Consider the following 20,778-nt stretch of genomic DNA (forward strand, 5'->3'; position numbering starts at 1 on the left):
CGAGGGTGTGAGAACTAATGTGAGCTATTCTGTTACTGTGGGAATATGGGCCAGAGCTGGAACTGGTTTTCCTCCTAAAACAGACAAACAGGTACAGTAAAGCACTGTGTCCAACGTGTTTTACTAGTGTATTTTTACCTTTTAGGTTCACTGAGATGTAGCTTCATTGTATTTATTAGTAACTTTATTTTTAAATATATAAGTTTCCCATACAGGTCCTAAAATTGTTACATTCTTAAAAAAAAAAAAAAAAAAAAAAAAACATATATATATATATATATATATATATATATATATATATATATATATATATATATATATATATATATATATATATATATACATATTAATATTAAGAAAATGATAAAGTTATAATTCACCTAAAAATAAAGTTTCTCATAATTTACTCGCCCTCATGCCATTCCAGATGTGCATGACTTTCTTAAGCAGAACACATATTTTTAGAAGAGTATCTCAGCTCTGGAGGTCCATACAATGCAACTGAATGGTGACCAGAACTTTGAAGCTCCAAAAAAGCACATAAAAGTAGCATAAAAGTAACTTATAAGATGCCAGTGGTTTAATCCATGTCTTCTAAAGTGATCTTAATTGATTCTAATCTAAGCTTTTTTTTACAGTACATCTTGCCATTGCAGTCTAGGCACGATCATGATTTCAAGCTCGATTACACTTCCTAGGGCTTGATGCATACGCAGAGCGCTAGATGGCGCTAGGAAGTGTTATATAGTTAAGAATTAAAATCAATCTTGAATAAAGAGATACGCTCTTAAATGATCATTTAAAGAGAGCATTTCCATGTGTGTGCAAAATATTATAATAAATACGGTAGTATCAATAGGTGGCGTATATGTAGAAAGTTTAATTGGTTATTTAGTATATTCAGTTATTAATCAAAATTATATGTTTCTGAATTCATATTAATTGTGATTAATGCCTTACATATGCATAATTTTGTTCAATTAATTAAAGATGATTGTTTTGTAAATACTCCTTACACTGTTTACACATGTAATGAGCTGCATTTGTCCACTAGGGGGAAGATTTGCATACTAATGGAAAGAAAGAACGAACGAAAGAAAGAAAATAAATTATCTATCTATCTATCTATCTATCTATGAATATGGTATAGATATATTTATAAATGTAGACATTTTTATTTATTATAGCCTTTATATTTAATAGTTCAATTCACATGGTCACTTTTTTGACTGATTTGTCAGACTATTAAATATATGTAGCAATAAATAATCTTAATCAAAACTATTGAATGATATGCCATAAAAGTGCGAGCTCTCGTGTCCCGTCCCACTTTCATCTGTTGAAGTTATTAATGGTTCAACAGCGTATTGCCCTTCAGTTCAATGCGCAGCCTGTGATTTCGCCACGCAGCGCGTTTGCGCAGAAGCGTCCCGAACTGTCAACTCTCAACGTGTGGAGGTGTTGAGGAAAGGGAGCGGGACATTGTGGAGTGTTTTTTCTTTTTTAAGGAAAAGAGTGGAATCGCCCTCGAAATATCAACGGGAGGGATAAAAACCAGTCCGTTTTCACCCGGGGACACAACAGCAGTATGTGCGCCAATGGGTGATTGTCGTCACTCTTTCAAGTTGTAGATATATGAAGTCGTAAATGTTTCGCGTTCATGTGCTCAAGTTGAAGTTTGCATGCATACAACCAGGGCAGGTAGGAAAAGCGGAGCCGGAAGAACTCGCAATACTTGTTGCGTTGAGTTTGTCTTTGTTCATTTCCAAGTGGATTATCGTTGACGTTGTCAAATAAATGAAGTGACTTTCTAGCTTTGCGTCAGAGTTCAAGAAATTATGACGGATTTGAGGAAAAAGAAGCTTTTCGTCTTGGTGGACGTGCTGTGTGTTGTTGTAGGTAAGCGAGTGCGCATTCAAAACGTTTATATTTAATGTTATGAAATATACACTTATTATTGTTTTCTAAAAGTTCAGTTGTAAACGTATCCCACCCACCACAGTATTTAGTATGTTACTGGGTATTTGACAAATTGACATTAATTAAGAGATTTTAGGTTAAGTATTTGTAACTTTATTAACCATTTGCATTTTTATAAACAGTCCTGCATTGTGTGTGTATGTATGTATGTATGTGTGTATATATATATATATATAGCTCAATTAAAGTAAGATAAAAATTGAATGCATAATAATTGTACAACAGTTTGAATTATAAACTGTTTATAGTAGTTTTCTATTAAGTATAGAATGTTATACTGCAGGACACAACTATCATTGTTTGGCATGTCATATCAACAACCCAGCCACAAATATAAAAGAGACCAAGGAGCTGGTAAATTAGTACTGAAATCAAACCTTTTACTCTCTCTTTTTGTTTTCAGAAATAAGAGAAGGTCTGCAGTCTGAAAATGTCTCTTGAAAAGTCTTTTATTGTTTAGCAGCAGGGGAAAGTAGGATTTTAAATCAGTTTGTTTTCTCCACAATCTTGCAAAACTGTTTTGGCGTTGCACCAAACTTAAATAAATTATTTGGACATGCTTTCTCCAATAATATGTCTGAAGATATTTAGATTTTCAAGACTATATTTTACCATTTTGTGTTTACATTTCTTGCATGTTGTCTTTATATATATGTATATATAAACATACATCACAAAAACAACCCTTCTAAAGGGCACAATCTTGCAAAACAGCTTTGGGTTTACAACAAACTGCAATTAATTTGGACATGCTCTCTCCACAAATATTTCTGAAGATATTTAGATTTTCAAGAGTGTGTTTGACCATGTTGCATTTACATTTCTTGTATATTGTCTTACATATAACAAAAAAAAAGGTTATCACAAAATCAACCCTTCTAAAGGGCACAATCTTTCAAAACTGCTTTGGTTTGTACCAAACTGCAATAAATAATTTGAACATGCTCTCTCCAAAAATATGTCTTAAGATACTTAGATTTTCAAGACTATATTTTACCATTTTGCAATTACATTTCTTGCATATTGTCTTGCATATCACAACAACAAAACAAAAAAACGCTGTGGTCAATAGTGGCCGGGATCAAAGTGTTTGTACTTGCATTGAGTGTGTTTGTGTAATGGTAGGGGTCCTTGGAAGGCTTTCGTGTTTAGTTAATTTATTTAGAGGTGTGTTCATGTGTTTACTCATGTGAAAAAGTGGAAAGGTTTGCATTCATCCTGGCTTCTGTTCCTGTTGCGCTCCCTTATTCGTGCGCACATTCAGGAAGTTGAATATTTGTTTATGGAAATGTGATCCAAGCCTGTCAGTATTTCCCACAGTGTTTGGCAGACTCAGAAATGTTCCTTTTCCTGAATTTATTCGTGGTTTTTGATCCCATGCTTGCAGACCAACTCAATGACTGTAAACATAATAACATAGTCACATCTTGTCATTTACCCATTATGGAAAGATTGGAAATGCCTCGTTGCTAAAGTGATTACAAACCATCTTGACCATTACTTCCTTTGGAAACATTGTGTTTGTGCCTGTTTTTCGTAACAGCATAGGAAACCCCGCAATGACGTTAGATGAGAAGAGGTTTCTTGCTAACTACACCTGCCGTTTGGTTGTCTCTATTTTCTCAAACCTTTGAGCACTGAGTTTAATGAGTGCTAGGACATGCTCTAGGCAAGACCCTTTACCTTCTCAGATTACTTAAATTGTGGTGCAAGGGTCTCCATCTGGAAGCAATGGCTGTCTTGAAGTGCCATGTTGTGGACAGGGACAATTTTGTCTTGCCTAGTAACCAAATGTTCATTCATCAATGGAAACATAATTTGTGGGCATCAATAGGGGATGTATATGACAAATATATATACCTGTGTGTGTGTGTGTGTGTGTGTGTGTGTGTGTATATATATATATATATATATATATATATAATACACACACACAAATATATTTCTAGTTTGACCCCTGGATGTAGGCCTGAGCATAATGGACATTCTCTGATGTACTCCATATGTAGTCTCCTACAAGGAAGTATTTATTGCCTGAATGAATGTTGCTGTGGGAGTGAATTTAGTTTGGACAGATACTGAGGAGGATCTAAAGAGTTTACACACTTTTTATTTCAAGTTCATTTTGTCAGGTAACCTAAAAATGTGCTTTATGTGGTATAAGCTGTAGGCCTAGCTAAGATATATAATAGTAAAAATATATAATACAGTTGATCAACTTCACAACATAGCAGAGAAAGATGGTCAATTACTTCTACAAAATAGCCTATTGTTTTGCCTCACCCATAACCACATTTGTCTGAGTAATAATCTTTCTGATTGGTCTACAAGGAAATTAAAGCAAGGTCAAAGTCTTTGGAGTTTATTGAGGTAACACCAGAAACGTGCAATCACGTTGAGTTATTCATTCAATGTCAAATAAATATCAGCCTCTCAGATTACTTTAGTAACAACGAAAAGGTAAGAAATCCAGTTGAGTTCAGCTACTGTAGAAATTCCGTAAGTGTTTCTGGGCAGTTTTATCCTTTTTCTAGCCCTGTATTTTATATTCAATCCAGGCCCCCACCCTCTCCTCTAATTTTCCTCTGTATAAGTAAACTTTCCCTCCATGCAAACACAGTCTGGCTGTTAGTTTAGCTCACAAGCTAAGAGTTTGTATTTGTATTATTCAGCTACAAGACAAAGTTGCAGTATCAGTGAAATAAGTGAAAATGGTGAGATCTATCCAAGCTTAGGCCTACTCTATGTATTTAATATAAGGCCAAGTATTTATTGGCCAAGGACTGAAGGACTTTTCAGGCCCTTGTACCTCTGATCTCTCTAATGAGTCAGGCATTCTCATGGGTGCCTTGCGGGAAAAGGGCTGTATTTCCATCAGTTTAGCAACCCTCATCATCATGAGATTGCATGTGATTTGTGCCAGACAAAGAAAACGGGATGACCCAAAGTCAGTGTTTCAATGAAGCTTTTTGTTCTGTAAATAACAATAGACAATATTTTTCAATGCATTGAAGGTCAAGCAGTAAGCAACAAAAGGCTGTGCGTTACAGTAATTTTACCACGGATAAAAGACATTTGTTGGCACACCGCAAACGTAACTAACCATAATAAAATGAATGTAACACATCCAAAAGAGTTTACTTTGAAAGGCTAAAGAGCTCGACCATGCAGATAAACTGATCTCAAAAAAGTGATCTCACTTTGAATTTGGCAACAGTTTGTCAGAAGTTTTGCTGTTGAAATCAATCGCTGTTTACCGAAATCTGAACAACTGCTCCCAGTGGCCAAAGCTGGAAGTGTTGTTGAATATATGGGCACATGTGAGTACCATTTTTCAGGTGAAATGTCCACAGAGTGGTGCCAAAAGCGAGTTTTATTTTTAGTTGTAAATGATATTATACATTCAACAGGAATGCATATTATATTAACCCTACTCTCTAACCGAAACCCCAACCCTAAACGTAACTTTCAGTGGGGTAAAAGTGTAATTTTAGAGCAAAAATGCAATATCTTAATCACGCTCCTCTTTAATGGGAGATGGGGCTTTTCAGTAATTCAGCAAAATGGGGTCACTTTTTGGGGTGCCAGAACATTCAGTAGCAACATGTTGATTTCCTGTGTGATCATTTTTGCAAATTTGCACAGCATAGGTTAAGAATTTGTGGAACTATATTACTAAATAATGGTAATTGTGTTAATGAGGATATTCAGTAATTTCGGTCATGACAAAATTGTTGTTTGGCAACATTTTAGCATCATAGCATTGTGCAATTATGCTAAGCTACAAAGACATATTGCCACACATTTTAGGTTCAATCCCTAAAGCTTGTGGCGAAATGTGTGAGGACAGCAAATTCCAGGCTGTAGAAACCAACATTCATTATATTGCAAATCTCAAGTTTAACTTGTTCAGAAACATGTATGTGCGATAGCAGTTGCAACATCTGCAAAATAGTTCACAAATTGTTCACATCATGAGACTATTAAGGTAATGATGCTGTTACCATTACTCACAATTTAAAAAAAAATTTTTTTATGAAAAAACATTTGCTAAAAATGTACTTGAAGAAATCTAGTAGGCATGTTTCTCACACAAAGTTAAATATGTTTATATTTTCTAAAAGTGTAATTCACGTACTAGTATTAGCATGAGGAGGTAGAGGGCTGGGATGTGGAGACTATGGAGCGTGTTGAAAGAAAAGAGGAGGAGAAAGGGTGTTCCTGCATAAAGTAGGATTCCAGACTCTCCTGTCAAGGTTGTAGCTCAGCACAATGCTTTCAAATGAGTCAGGCGGCCTCGTCAAACTCCAACACAGGCAACCAGCAGACAGACTGTCCTCAAAACTCTCACTTACGGGGTGACAGGGTTGGATTTTGCAACACTTATGATGGGCCTTCTACAAAAACCTCAAAGAATCAAGAACATCTAATTTCATGTACACAGTAGGAATGCAGAACTTGAGCATTATGGGTGCTGTCAATATGAATTGCGCTTTAGATGTTTTTGAAATGAAGCCAGTGTGGACTAATCTGGTGTTGAAAGCATAATACATTTGCTGATTTTCCCACAAACAAGTTAGAATGTGGCGAGTACAAGTTGTCAATAAAAACGAAGGGCGTGTTGGATAAGGCGACGAACCACTGAAAAGATAAAGGTCAGTGTTGGCACTAAAGAAACGGGCTACTCCCTTTTAGGCTGTGGTGTAGTTAAAATCAAAAACAAGATAAAAAATCACCAGTGTTGCGTTTTTAAGTAGTCTGTTCTGGGCAGGCTCATGATAGGGTGGGCCCAATAATCTTTTGGTAACTGTACATCATTTGAAGTTAAATAAAGTAGTGCTCCATTCCTGCCCTCTGTGTTTATTGTGTTTGTGATAGAGGGAGAGGATGTGCCAAACATAGAGTAAAAAGTAATGAATGAGATCAAAAGTAGTGAATGAGATCAAGACTATGGGACTGGCAAGCTCATTTTTTGTTTGTGGATGTGGCAAAAGGACAACAAAAGGCTGTTAACATTCCTTCAAAACTTCACTGGAACATTTCATTTGCTATGTTTGCTATGTTTTGGAAAATTTAGTAGATTATCCAAGTAGCTACTCTATGCATAACTTTGCATTCTGTGCATAGTATACATATACTATATACAGCAGAAGTAGTAAGAGCAGTGCGTTAGTATGGTGTTCCGAACATAGTTTAGTCACCAAGCTACCCTGTCGCGATTGTTAAATAATAGTCTGATTGCGGTTATTTGATTTAACCGCGGTTATTTGAGAACTGCTATTATTGTGCACTTTAAATTCCTGTCACATTTTGCTGTCCAAATAAGTGAATTTTAAGTGAATATATAAATGCCATGAGCGTGTGGTGAACCGATTCTGAAGCGATTCATGTCAAACCCCTACAAAAATATGAAGGATTTTGATAGTGAAAGCTAAGCATTCCGGTTTCACTTTAATTTAAAGTTTGTGTAATGTCAAATGTTCTTGTACATGCGCGCTACGACTGCTATGAGACACCGAACTACTTCTCTTCAGAAGTTTAGACCCATAAAGATGTCTTTATATTAATTCAGAATCGAGCTATACAAATGCAGTTATATCCAGACCTCCTCACACACAGGCTCTTTACTTGCACATCCACTGTTGTTGTTTTTATCTTCATGTCCTGTTGTTTAGTGGCGATGACATCTTTTAGCGTTTCTTCGTCAGCAACGGCTCAAATGTGAGTGTTGCAACCTTGTGGACCCACTAATTAGTGTAAATAATTCCAGGCACATGTGCATTCTGCACGTTCAAAGACGCATGGTTTGAAAAATCAGGCTGTGCGCATTCAGTGCTCTAGCACCCTGCTAATGACTAGGTTTGCGTCACGCATCCTGTATGAGGACACTCAGCGTTCACGTCTGACCGAAGTATACTTTGGGCTTATCACAGAGGAGATGCCCGCTCACTCTATTTCTGTGGAGATGATAGAATAAAGAAACAGAATTTTAAAGAACTTGTGAAATAAGGGCTCATGGGTTAAGAGAGAGCATTAAAATAACGTGAAAGTGAAAAAAATTCAGACAGAAATATTTTACAATTGCAAAATACAATGTGATGTGATTATAATTAGAGCTGTCAGAATTAACACGTTAACGTATGCGATTAAAGTTTAACTCTAGTGTTAATTTTTCTTAATCGCGATTAACATATTTACCGCTAATACAGCATAAACCAGCATAAACTCTTGTTGGAAGGGCGGAACCTTTGTAATGTGTCCGCCCTGGCCGCCTGGAGTCATTACACTGACAGACACACCACAAACAAATGCACACGCACACCAGAGCCCTTCGGCCAAGGTGAGCCTATAAGCTTAGCATAACTCGGCGTTACCATAGACATTCTATTGCGGAAGGCTACTCTTGTAACACACATGCTGACCGTTACGCTCTGTCCTATGACAGGGCCGCAGAGGTTGTTATCTCAGTAAATAAAAGCATCTCTGCACACACACACAACAGCGCTACCGTGATAAAATTATGGAGAAAGGATCTCTTAACGCTTTTTAATGTACAACACAAGCCCAGATGGGACTTGTGACAGAAATCATATAAAGCACATTTTAATTAACACAGAAACACTTAAAGTCTTAACTGTCACTAGAACGCAGAATGAGACGTTTTTGTTTGCAAGCACTCTTTATGCCAAGTTCAAAGCGGCTCTGATGCCTTGATATGAATCATGAACGCAGCTTCACTATTGCTGTAGGAACTTCCCACTGAGACTTTGGGAATGTTAGTGCATTTCTATCTCTATACTGTGGAAGGCTTTGTTTGAAAAATGTAAATAAAGCATTTTATTGTTAAATTTTGTTTTGTTTTCTTTCCCAAGATGGAAATAAATGCATTTTGACAGGAAAAGAAGTATTTATAGTGTCAAATTCTTTCAAAATCTGTGATTAATTGCGATTAACTACATAAAATTATGCAATTAATTGTGATTAAAAAAAAAATTGAATCGACTGACAGCACTAAATATAATATAATTAGATCTGTCAGAATTAACGCGTTAATGCATGCGATTAATTAAAGTTTAATGCGTTAATTTTTCTTAATCACGATTAACACATTTACCATTAATACAGCATAAACGTGTGAAGGGAGTCATTACACTGATGCACACTTCACAAACATAGATGCAGCGCCAGAGCCCTTCTGCCAAGATGACCCTACAAGTTTAGCATAAAAATAGCATATTGCGGCGGTCCCTTTGACATTCTATGGGCGATACTGTCATAATACTCTCCTCTGATAGAGCTGCAGAGGTTGTTATCTCGAAAAATAAACAAATCTCTGACAGTACTTCCCTGTGAGTGATAAAATGATGGAGAAAGGAGCTCTTAGCGCTCTATGATGAAACAAATCCAGATGGGACTTGTAATGCGCATTTTAATCACCACAGAAGCAATTCAAGTTTTAACTCTCACCAAAACGCAGAATGAGATGTTTTTGTCTGAAAGCACTTTTAATGGAGAGTCCAAAGATTGACACCTCCGTTGACGTTCTGACACAAATCATGAACGCAGCTTCACGATTGCTGTTACAAAGCAGATAGCCACAGTCTACCGGCAGATTAATATTGTGGTGAGTTTAAGAGATATAATGCGCATTGCAATGAATATGCAACCTATGTGGGGACTAGTTCTTTCAATTAGTTAAACTCACACTTAGACTTTGGGAAACGTTTAATAACTTGAATTGGTGCTATTTTAGTGCATTTCTTGTGGAAGGCTTTGTTTGGAAAATTTTAATAAAGCATTATATTGTCACATATTGTTTTGTTTTCTTTCCTAAGTTGGAAATAAATGCATTTTGACAAGAACATAAGTATATATATATATATATATATATATATATATATATATATATATATATATATATATATATATATATATAGTGTCAAATATTATATGATTCCATGTTAAATATGTGTTAATGATTTAAGCTGTATGAAGCACACACATACCTTAAGACAATTTGTAAGGCAATTAATCATCACAATCGCAATTATTTGTCTGACAATTAATCACCAGCCAAATTCCATAATCGGGACAGCCCTATTTGTAGCTGTTTTCTTGTGTTACAATGACTTTCCATTTGGTTTTCTCCAAAAGGAGTTCGTAGATGGTTAGTCTCTTGACAGCTACAGTACATTGCTTTTACTCACATAGCATGAAGAAAGAAACAGTCCATGGACCCATAAAAAGAACCATACCAAAACAGGGTACCTTAATCTTTTACAGGAAATTTCACTTCCTGTGCTTTCAAATGGAACTAATTTGTTTCAGGGAATGGTTGAAGGGTGACTGCTGGCTGCAGTTGAGACAAGAGTCGTTTTTCCTTAAGAGCAGCCTCAATATTGTGTTGGGTGTGTATTGTGACTTTTATTAAATAAAGTTCCAATCTCAGAGCAAAAGCCCAGTTCATGCTCGAGCCCCTTCGTTATGGACAGCACGCCAAATCAATTTACCTTAATGCACTCCAGAATTATATGAACCAGTGAACTTGTGAAAGGTGTAGTATAATTTCTGTGCCACTAGCATCACTAAACAGAATAGCAAAAATAAAAACAGCTTTCCAGAGCACTCCCCCTGTCTTCCATTAGTTGAAAAACATATAGTCCCACCCCCATTGGTTAAGCCAATGTTGCTTTGTTGGGCTGTTCGAGATTGTCAATTAAAAAGCACCACAAAGACATATTGTTCACACTTTTCAGGGGAATTAACCTACTAATGGCTCTAAATATTGAGTTGGGATAGGACAACGTATTTAAACTTCACCTTTAAAGCATGTCTCGCCTCTGACGCTCTGCATCTCTCCCTACAGTTCTGTTTGTTTGTGCAATTAAATGACAGCTGAGCTTGCACCTGCCAAATGAGGCTTTGAACTCAAGCTGTTTGAAGCTCTTCCACATTGACCATTTTAATGTACAACCCCAATTCTGAAAAAGTTGGGACAGTATGAAAAATGCTAATAAAAACAAAAAGGAGTGATTTGTAAATTATATTCACCCTTTGCTTATACAGAAAGCACTACAACTACACATTATATGATGTTTTTCCTTGTGAATTTCATTGTTTTTTAAAAAAGTACAGTAATTTCAAATAAGATAATTGCAACATGCACCAAAACAGTTGAGACAGAGGCAATTTAAGACTAATAACAATTTGACAAGTTGAAATAGCAAGGCTATGTGAAACAGGAGATGTTAAACAGGCGAGGCAATCGTGTCAGTATATAGGGAGCCTCCAAAAAACAGCCTAGACTTTCAAAAGCAAGGATCTTTCGAGGCTTGTCAATTTGCCAACAGATGCTTCAGCAAATAATCCAGCACTCTGAGAACAATGTTCCACAAAGACAAAATGGAAGGATTTGGGGCATTTCACTCTCTACCATGCACAGTATATTTAAAAGATTCAAGGAATCTGGTCAAATCTCGGGGAGCGCGGGGCACAAACTAACGCAGGGCTAGTTGTAACACGCGTGGTTTAAATGTTTCCAAACACGCTGATAAGATGAAAACTTCATTTGTTTACCTTTTGCCATATCAACACTGTGTAGATAAAAAAAAAATTTGCGGAAAAATTCTAAAAACTTAGAACTTGGAAGATATCACCAAAAGTTCATTTTAAAGTAGCAAAAGTACAAATTCACATGAAAGTACATTTTCATCTCTGTTTTTACTGTTTATTTAAAATGAGGCAAACTTGGTATCATTTTAATCTCCAAGCTAGCATTTAATAATTTAGCTAGCATTTTACATAGTCGTTTAATTCTCAGATAGCCAGCAGAAGTGACCAGCCATATTTAAATCCCAGTTGCGCCAATGACAATGTGCCCCAGTTACAAAAAACGATATGCAATTCCATGCAGTCAGATATGTCATTTACATAATTCCCCTTAATGCGTGCGTGCGTGCTTGTGTGTGTGTTTTGTCATCAGTCCTTGCATTATTTCGGTCAGTGCTGTGGCTTTGTTGTGTATTTATTGTCAAGTGTCAAAATTATTGCTATATAATATATGTCAGGTAATAAAGGGCTTTTATTGACATGAAAATTTAGTTTATCTTCTAGGCTTTTTATTTAGATCAGATACAGTTGTTAGAGGGGGATTTTAAGATGTTATATGGTCTTGTTACAACGTGCCCCGCCAATGGGGCACATTGTAACGTTTCACTTTCTTTTTTTTCGAGGTAGACTGCAAAAAAAAGTATACGCTGTATTCATGAAACAAGACCACATATGTGTAATAGACAAGTGTGAAATTAATGTAAAAAAAGGAAAATACATTGAACCCCAAGTACATTGACACAAACTTAAGAAAACCAAAAAGTGTTAGTTTGTGCCCCACTCTCCCCTAAAGGACAAGACAAAAAACATTTTTGAATGTGTATGATCTCTGATCCCTCAGACATCACTGTCTTAAAAAACATCATTCATCTGTAATGGATATCATGAACATGGGCTTGGGATTACTTTAGCATACTTTTTTTTTGGACTCAAGATGGCGCCGAGTATGGCTGCTGCGTTGCGAGCTCCGACACAACATAGCAATGGTTTGTCTGTTTTGTTTACAATTCTTATGTTTTTTGTCTTGGATGTTGTCTGCCTTATTGTCTACGACAGACAAACACTTTTGGACATTGGCTCAGCGATCTCACACCGTAAACCGGACTTCACATTCCTCAATGCCGACCCGCTGTTTACAAACACGCAAGCGGAGCCCTTTGTCTGGGCAGCACGGCCGCGGAAACGCAGGAGGAAAAGGGGAAACAGAGCCGGCGTTCTCATCAGAGTAAGACGCCGCGCAAATCGACCCCCGCTACCCACTATTCTACTGGCAAATGTTCAGTCTCTGGATAACAAGCTCTGCGAGCTGAAAGCGCGGATCTCTTTCCAACGAGAGACGAGGGACTGCTGCGTTATCTGCCTTACGGAAACTTGGATGTCTGCGGAGATTCCAGACTCAGCCATTGAACCCGCGGGGTTCTCCATGCTCCGAGCGGACAGAGCGAAAGACCTCTCAGGTAAAACTAGAGGAGGTGGTGTATGTTTTATGATCAACAAATCCTGGTGTGATCAGAGGAACGTACATTCCATCAAGTCTTTCTGTTCTCCTGATCTGGAATTTCTTATGCTTCTGTGTCGACCATTCTGGCTACCGAGGGAATTCACAGCGGTCATTATCACTGCTGTGTACATCCCACCACAAGCCGACACAGACCGGGCACTCAAGGAACTGTATGGGAGTATAAGTGAGCAGGAAACCGCGCACCCTGAGGCCGCGTTCATTGTGACCGGGGACTTTAATAAAGCCAGTTTAAAATCAGTCGCACCAAAATATCACCAGCACATTAGTTTCAACACACGAGGGGACCGGGTTTTGGACCATTGCTACTCTCCCTTCCGGGATGGCTACAAATCCCTCCCCCGCCCACCATTTGGCAAATCGGACCACTCTTCCATTCTGCTTCTGCCCGCTTACAGGCAGAAACTGAAACAGGAAGCACCCACCCTCAGAACGATCCAGTGCTGGTCGGACCAATCAGACTCTACGCTACAGGATTGTTTTGATCGCACGGACTGGGAGATGTTCCGGTCCGCCTCTGATGACGACATCGAGCTTTACGCTGATAGCGTAATGTGCTTCATCAGAACGTGTGTAGAGGAAGTGATTCCGACCAGAACTGTGCGAATCTATCCGAATCAGAAGCCGTGGATCAACAGCGATGTTCGCGCGGCACTTAATGTGCGGACCTCCGCTTTTAATTCCGGGAACGCGGAGGAGCATAAACAAGCCAGTTATGCCCTCCGAAAAACTATCAAAACAGCAAAACGCCAGTACAGGAGTAAGATTGAAGGACAGTTTAACACCACCAACTCTAGAAGCATGTGGCAGGGAATTAACATCATCACGGACTTTAAAGGGAATAAAAACTCCGCCATGAACACCGCTGCCTCTCTACCGGATGAGCTAAATACTTTTTATGCTCGTTTCGAGGGAAATAACACCGCCCTCGCGGAGAGAGCTCTCGCGGCCGAAGCTACAGAGGTTAGTTCACTCTCCGTCTCTGTAGCGGATGTAACCCGATCCTTCCGACGGGTGAATATCCGCAAAGCCGCGGGTCCAGACGGCATTCCGGGCCGCGTCATCAGAGCGTGCGCGAACCAGCTGGCTGGTGTTTTTACGGACATTTTCAACCTTTCCCTCTCTTTGTCTGTAGTCCCCACATGCTTTAAAACATCCACCATTGTGCCTGTTCCAAAACAATCGAAAATAACTTGTTTAAATGACTGGCGTCCTGTTGCTCTGACCCCCATCATCAGCAAATGTTTTGAGAGACTAATCAGAGATTACATCTGCTCTGTATTACCACTCAATCTTGACCCGCTGCAGTTTGCTTACCGCAACAACCGCTCCACTGATGATGCCATTGCATCTACAATACACACTGCTCTCTCCCACCTGGAAAAAAAGAACACTTATGTGAGAATGCTGTTTGTAGACTACAGCTCAGCATTCAACACCATAGTGCCCTCCAAGCTAGATGAGAAACTCCGGGCTCTGGGCTTAAACAGCTCGCTGTGCAGCTGGATCCTGGACTTCCTGTCAAGCAGACGCCAGGTGGTTAGAATAGGCAGCAACATCTCCTCATCACTGACCCTCAACACTGGAGCCCCGCAGGGCTGTGTTCTCAGCCCACTACTGTATTCCCTGTACACACATGACTGTGTGGCAACACATAACTCCAATGCCATCATTAAGTTTGCTGATGACACGACGGTGGTAGGTCTGATCACTGACAATGATGAAACAGCCTACAGAGAGGAGGTGCACACTCTGACACACTGGTGTCAGGAGCACAACCTCTCCCTCAACGTCAGTAAGACAAAGGAGCTTGTGTTGGACTTCAGGAGAAAAGACAGAGAACACAGTCCAATCATCATCAATGGAGCACCAGTGGAGAGAGTCAGCAGCTTCAAGTTCCTGGGTGTCCACATCACTGAGGAACTCACATGGTCCGTCCACACTGAAGTCGTTGTGAAGAAGGCTCATCAGCGCCTTTTCTTCCTGAGACGGCTGAGGAAGTTTGGAATGAACCGCCACATCCTCACACGGATCTACACCTGCACTGTGGAGAGCATCCTGACTGGCTGTATCTCCGCCTGGTACGGCAATAGCACTGCCCACAACCGCAAAGCACTGCAAAGGGTGGTGCGAACTGCCAAACACATCATCGGAGGTGAGCTTCCCTCCCTCCAGGAAATATATACAAGGCGGTGTGTGAAAAAAGCTCGGAGGATCATCAGAGACTCCAGCCACCCGAGCCATGGGCTGTTCTCACTGCTACCATCAGGTAGGCGGTATCGCAGCATCAGGACCCGCACCAGCCGACTCCATGATAGCTTCTTCCCCCAAGCAATCAGACTTCTGAACTCTTGATCTCCCACGATCAAAATACATCAGCCCTGCACTTTATTACTCTTTTATCTCACACCGGACTGTCATAAATTATATTACTGTCATTATATTATGTCTCTCTTAACAACTGACTATCAACCGACAGCCTGAATGTCAATACAGTACAATACTGTACATTCTATATATATATACTTTTTTCATATATATTTTAATTTTTATTGAATAATGTGTATCTATATAGTATCTATATAGTAAAAAAAAAAAAAAAAAAAAAAAAAACAGCATATTGTATACTGTACAATGTATGTTATTATTGTATATTGTTGAGTGTAATTGTGTATAACAGATGTTTAAATTGTGTTGTGTTAATCTGATGTTTTAAGTTGTGTAATTATGTATAACAGATGTTTAAATTGTGTTGTGTTAATTTGATGTTTTAAGTTGAGTGTAATTATGTATAACAGATGTTTAAATTGCGTTGTGTTAATTTGATGTTATTGTAAATTGGTATATGTCTCATCACTGTCACGACTGCTATGTTGATCGGAACTGCACCCAAGAATTTCACACACCATTGCACTTGTGTATATGGCTGTGTGACAATAAAGTGATTTGATTTGATTTGATTTGATTTGATTTGTTAGTTAACACCACTCGCCGCTGCATCCACAGATGCAAGTTAAGTTTACTATGCAAAGCAGAAGCCATACATCAACACTGTCCAGAAACGCTGCTGACTTCTCTGGGCTCGGTCTCATCTTAGATGGAAAGTAGAACAGTGGAACTGTGCTTTTTGGTCCAAAGAGTCCACATTTCAAAACATTTTTGAAAAACAAAGCTGTGTGTTATCCAGGCCAAAGAGAAAAGGGGCTATCCAAGCTGTTATCAGCGTCAGGTCCAAAAGCCAATGTCTGTGTGGGCCAGGGGTGTGTCAGTGCCCATGGCATGGGTAACTCACCCATCTGTGAGAACAGCATGAATGCAGACAGATATGTACAAATTTTGGAGCAACATATTCTGCCATCCAGCACCGTCTTTTCCAGGGACGTTCCTGCATTTTCCAGCAGGAAAATTCAAACCACATACTGCCCGGATTTCAAGTGCATGGCTGTGTGAGCAGAGAGTGTGGGAGCTAGATTGGCCTGCCTGCAGTCCTGATCTGTCTCCAATTGAGAATGTGTGGTGCATTATGAAGCACACCATATGGCAACGAAGACCCCATACAGTTGTGCAGCTAAAGACCTACATAATGGATGTTTGGGGGAAAATTCCACTTTCTAAACTTAACAAACTTGTGTCTTCAGTGCCCAAATGCTTAAGTGTTATTAGAAGAAATGGTGATGTTTCACAGTGGTAAACACTCGACTGTCCCAACTTTTTTGGAGCGTGTTGCAATCATCTGATTTGAAATTACTGTACTTTTTTTTTTTTTTTTAAACGATGAAATTCACAAGGAAAAACATCATATGATGTGTAGTTGTAGTGCTTTCAATATAGCAAAGGGTGAATATACAGTAATTTACAAATAAAATTTTTATTAGCATTTTTCATACTGTCCCAAGTTTTTTGGAATTGGGGTTGTAGCTTACACTGCTATTCCTGACTGAATTTCCTGAAAATAGTCTGGAAAGTAATTCAGGAGTAATTTAATACATTTTGATGATGAGTACCAGAATACACTGTTTAACCTTTTTAAATGTAAAGTCTGTGACACATTTTGGATTTGGATTTCTTGTTATTGTTTTTTTGTTTTTATTGTTTTTGTTTTTGTTTCAGTTTAAAATGAAAAGTACTCCCCAGGGGTGGATTATTATCCATTTTCCATTGACTATATAATTGTTTAGTGGTCTCTGTAGCAAAAGACATTTTTCAGTCTTATCTGTCTTTTTGTTTCATTGTAATGTGACTCAAGAGCTCAAAAGTCTGGAGAGGGAAAAGGAAAAATTAGGTACAGTTTTATTTGTTACATTTGTATGGAGTGTATTTAGCTGGAGATCTTACAGAAAATTTCATCGAGTTCCAGATACGCAGTGTGTCTGAAACTCAACTGAGTGCCAAAACTGTAGCTGTTGTTTTGGGGTCTTTCTCAACAGAATGGTCTGTGAAGCCTGAAGGAGAGTTGAGGAGAGCATTTTTCTCAAAAAAATTAATTCCTTAATGGCAAGAAAACTAAGGTTTTCCATTAAGTAAACATTTCTCATCTGGTGGGTCATGAGGCTAGTTAGTTAGTATGCGAAAGACTCAAGGCCATGTTAAAAATGTGTATCTTGTGGGTCACATCTTTTTTAGCTTTGAGGCCTAAGATGCCAGAGTTAATATAAGTTGGTTAGTTATTTAGTTAGTCTGTGACCTAGTTAGTTAGTGACCTAGTTTGTGAAAGGCCATGTATCATGTACCTAGAAAAAATGGAGAAAAAAAATCTGCAGATATTTGAGCCTTGAGGCCTGAGGCGCCAGAGTTAAAGACCCCGTGAAATCCAAATTAAAGTTTTGCAGCTTTTGGTCCATATCTATTAGTTTTAAGGTCATCTGTATGCTAGCATACTTCTAAACGTTGACAAAATTTGTTTTCAGAAGCATTTAAAATCTGAAGTCTCTCTCTTCCAGCTAAAAAAAAGACATCCATGATGTCACATAGAGGTTGAGAAACCCTGTCCAATCAAATGCTTTCTAGAACAAGAACGTACCCTCCCCCTACAACTGTTCAACACGTTTGGCTGTGTGCTAACTGGTGCTGATCATGCCTTCGCAGGGCACTTCAAAGGGATCACAAGCCATGCTGTAAGGTGGTTCCAAACCAATACTTTTCCAATAAGATAAAAAAAACTGACCGACGGTCTGACTGACCGTTATCACCTTTCAGCGTGGAGGATAAGTGTCTTCGAAGGGAATAGGGATAAGGGTTGGTCACTTGTGAATGGGATACGCCAAGGCGGGAGCTGGACACAAGGAAAGTTGCTGGAGATTATTTGTATTTATTGTGCAGCTGGATGTTTCTTTGGATGTACAGCTCGAGTTAGTTTGTCTTAATTCTTTATGCTCAGTGCTTTGTGATTCAAAACATAGATATATTATCTTTTACTCACTTGTTTCCCATCCATCTGCATTGGACTTGCACAACAGCTCCAGCCTTGTCCTAAGGAAAGACAGCAATGTGCTGTGTGTGTTTGTGGGCTGGATATGGATTGATGTTGTCAGTTAGATCATCATTTGGTTGTAAAGTCTTTGGAAAAGCTGGCCGGTATTGAAATCGCTTCAAGTTTTCCCAATAAGCGGCTCTGATATGAGCAGCATGGTGGAAAGGGGTATGTGTGTGTTTGGCTTTAAACTAAAGCCTATTGGCTATTTTAAAAAATGGGAAGAGTTGTTCGACATCCTGCCTCCACTTCCTGTTTCAGAAGGAAATACTATATGTCAAAACACCAAATTGAACTGCACTCGTCAAAGCACTTTAATAGAATTTAGTTAGTTTAGTTAGTTAGTGATACTAATTAGATAGTGAGGTCTAATAAGATCCCTGAATTTTCCACTTCTTAATAAGTGATTGAACAGTACTGACTGGCATTTTCAAGGCTTTGGATATCTTTTTATATCCTTTTCCATCTTTATAAAGTTCCATTACCTTGTTACGCAGGTCTTTTGACAGTTCTTTTCTGCTCCCCATGGCTCAGTATCTAGCCTGCTCAGTGCATCCACATGAGAGCTAACAAACTCATTGACTATTTATACACAGACACTAATTGCAATTTAAAAAGCCACAGGTGTGGGAAATTAACCTTTAATTGCCATTTAAACCTGTGTGTGTCACCTTGTGTGTCTGTAACAAGGCCAAACATTCAAGGGAATGTAAACTTTTGATCAGGGCCATTTGGGTGATTTCTGTTATCATTATGATTTAAAAAGGAGCCAAACAACTGTGTGATAATACATGTCTTCATATGATCACTATCCTTAAATAAAAGATTTTGCATGATCAGTCATGTTTTCAAAATCAGTGCCAAAATTTCACAATTTCTGCCAGAGTATGCAAACTTTTGAGCACAACTGTAGTTAGAGAGGTGGTTTGTGAAAGGCCATGTACCTAGTAAAAAAATTCTGCAGATGGGTCATATTTGTTAGTGAGCTAGTTTGCAACAGGCCATGTACCATGTAGTAAAATATTTCTGCAGATGAGTCATGTCTGATTAAGCCTGATTAGTGAGCAGGGCCTAGGGTGGGGCCTAAAGCGATTTTGAAAGCGCGGGTCCTCTTTCCGTCCATCAGTTGTGCATTGCTGTCCCCGTCGGTAGTGATCCCCTTCCTGGGTCTCTCGTGATAGCGATTGCCTTCCTTTTTGCACTGTAGTGATCGCTCCGTGCTGGGTCTGGTTGCGACCGCACCGGTCACTGCCCTAAGGACTGCCCTGAGTGAGCTAGTTTGAGAAAGGCTATATACCATTAATAAGAGTTAATGTTTCTTAGTGTATGAGTGAGCTTTTTAGTTATTTAGTTAGTTAGTGAGGTAGTTTGTGAAAGGCCATGTACCTAGTAAAACATTTCTGCAGATGGGTCATATCTGTTAGTTAATTTGTTAGTGAGCTAGATTGTGAGCTAGTGTGCGGCAGGCCATTTACCATGTAGTAAAATATTTCTGCAGATGGGTCATGTCTGATTAAGCCTTGAGGCTAGTCACAAGATTGTTAATAGAAGTTAGTTAGTTAATGAGCAGGGCCTAGGGTGGGGCCTATATTGATGTCAGAAGCACGGGTCCTCTTGCCGTCCGACGGTTGTGCTTTGTCCCTGTCAGTAGTGATCGCATTCCGGGGTCTCCCGCGATAGCGATCGCCTTCCTTGGGGCGTTGTAGCGATCACTCCGAAGCACGGGGTCTGGTGCGACCGCACCGGTTGCACCACCTAAGGATGCCCTGAGTGAGCTACTTTGCGAAAGGCTATGTACCATGTACCTAAAGTAAAATTTGTCTGCAGATAGGTCATACCTGTTTCAGCCTTGATGCCTAAGTCACACAGAGTTGATAAAAGTTAGTCAGTTCGTTAGTTAGATTCACTGCCATGAACCATGATCTATTACACATCCACATGCTTCATTGACAATCGTTTTGTAGTTGTTGTTGGTCATGTGTCTGGCCATACTGTAGATAAGTAGATACCCTCCTAAGCAGTGAAATTCATATAGCACTAACAGAAAATGTTTAAATAAAATGAAAAGTGTTCCCTGGTTTAGATTTTGTTTTATAAAAAAAAAGAAAAAAAAAAAGAAAGTTAAAATTTGCCTACCATTGCCAAAATACATGATGCTGATTCTGTGATTGGCATAATATTCTCAGTGGGGACTTGGTTT

General features: G+C 38.8%; 1 protein-coding gene across 1 annotated transcript in view; it reads left to right on the top strand.

The window, feature by feature from the left end:
- Positions 1–1,410: 1,410 nt before the first annotated feature.
- Positions 1,411–20,778, top strand: part of LOC127438576 (phospholipid phosphatase 2-like) — a 31,166-nt gene continuing 11,798 nt past the window's right edge. Inside the window, exon 1 of the mRNA XM_051694260.1 lies at positions 1,411–1,899. Within this exon, the coding sequence (XP_051550220.1) occupies positions 1,839–1,899 (61 nt within the window). The 5' untranslated portion in view covers positions 1,411–1,838. The remainder of the gene's footprint in view (positions 1,900–20,778) is intronic.

Source organism: Myxocyprinus asiaticus, chromosome 49 (assembly GCF_019703515.2).
Source record: "Myxocyprinus asiaticus isolate MX2 ecotype Aquarium Trade chromosome 49, UBuf_Myxa_2, whole genome shotgun sequence".
In the NCBI taxonomy this organism is placed as follows: domain Eukaryota; kingdom Metazoa; phylum Chordata; class Actinopteri; order Cypriniformes; family Catostomidae; genus Myxocyprinus; species Myxocyprinus asiaticus.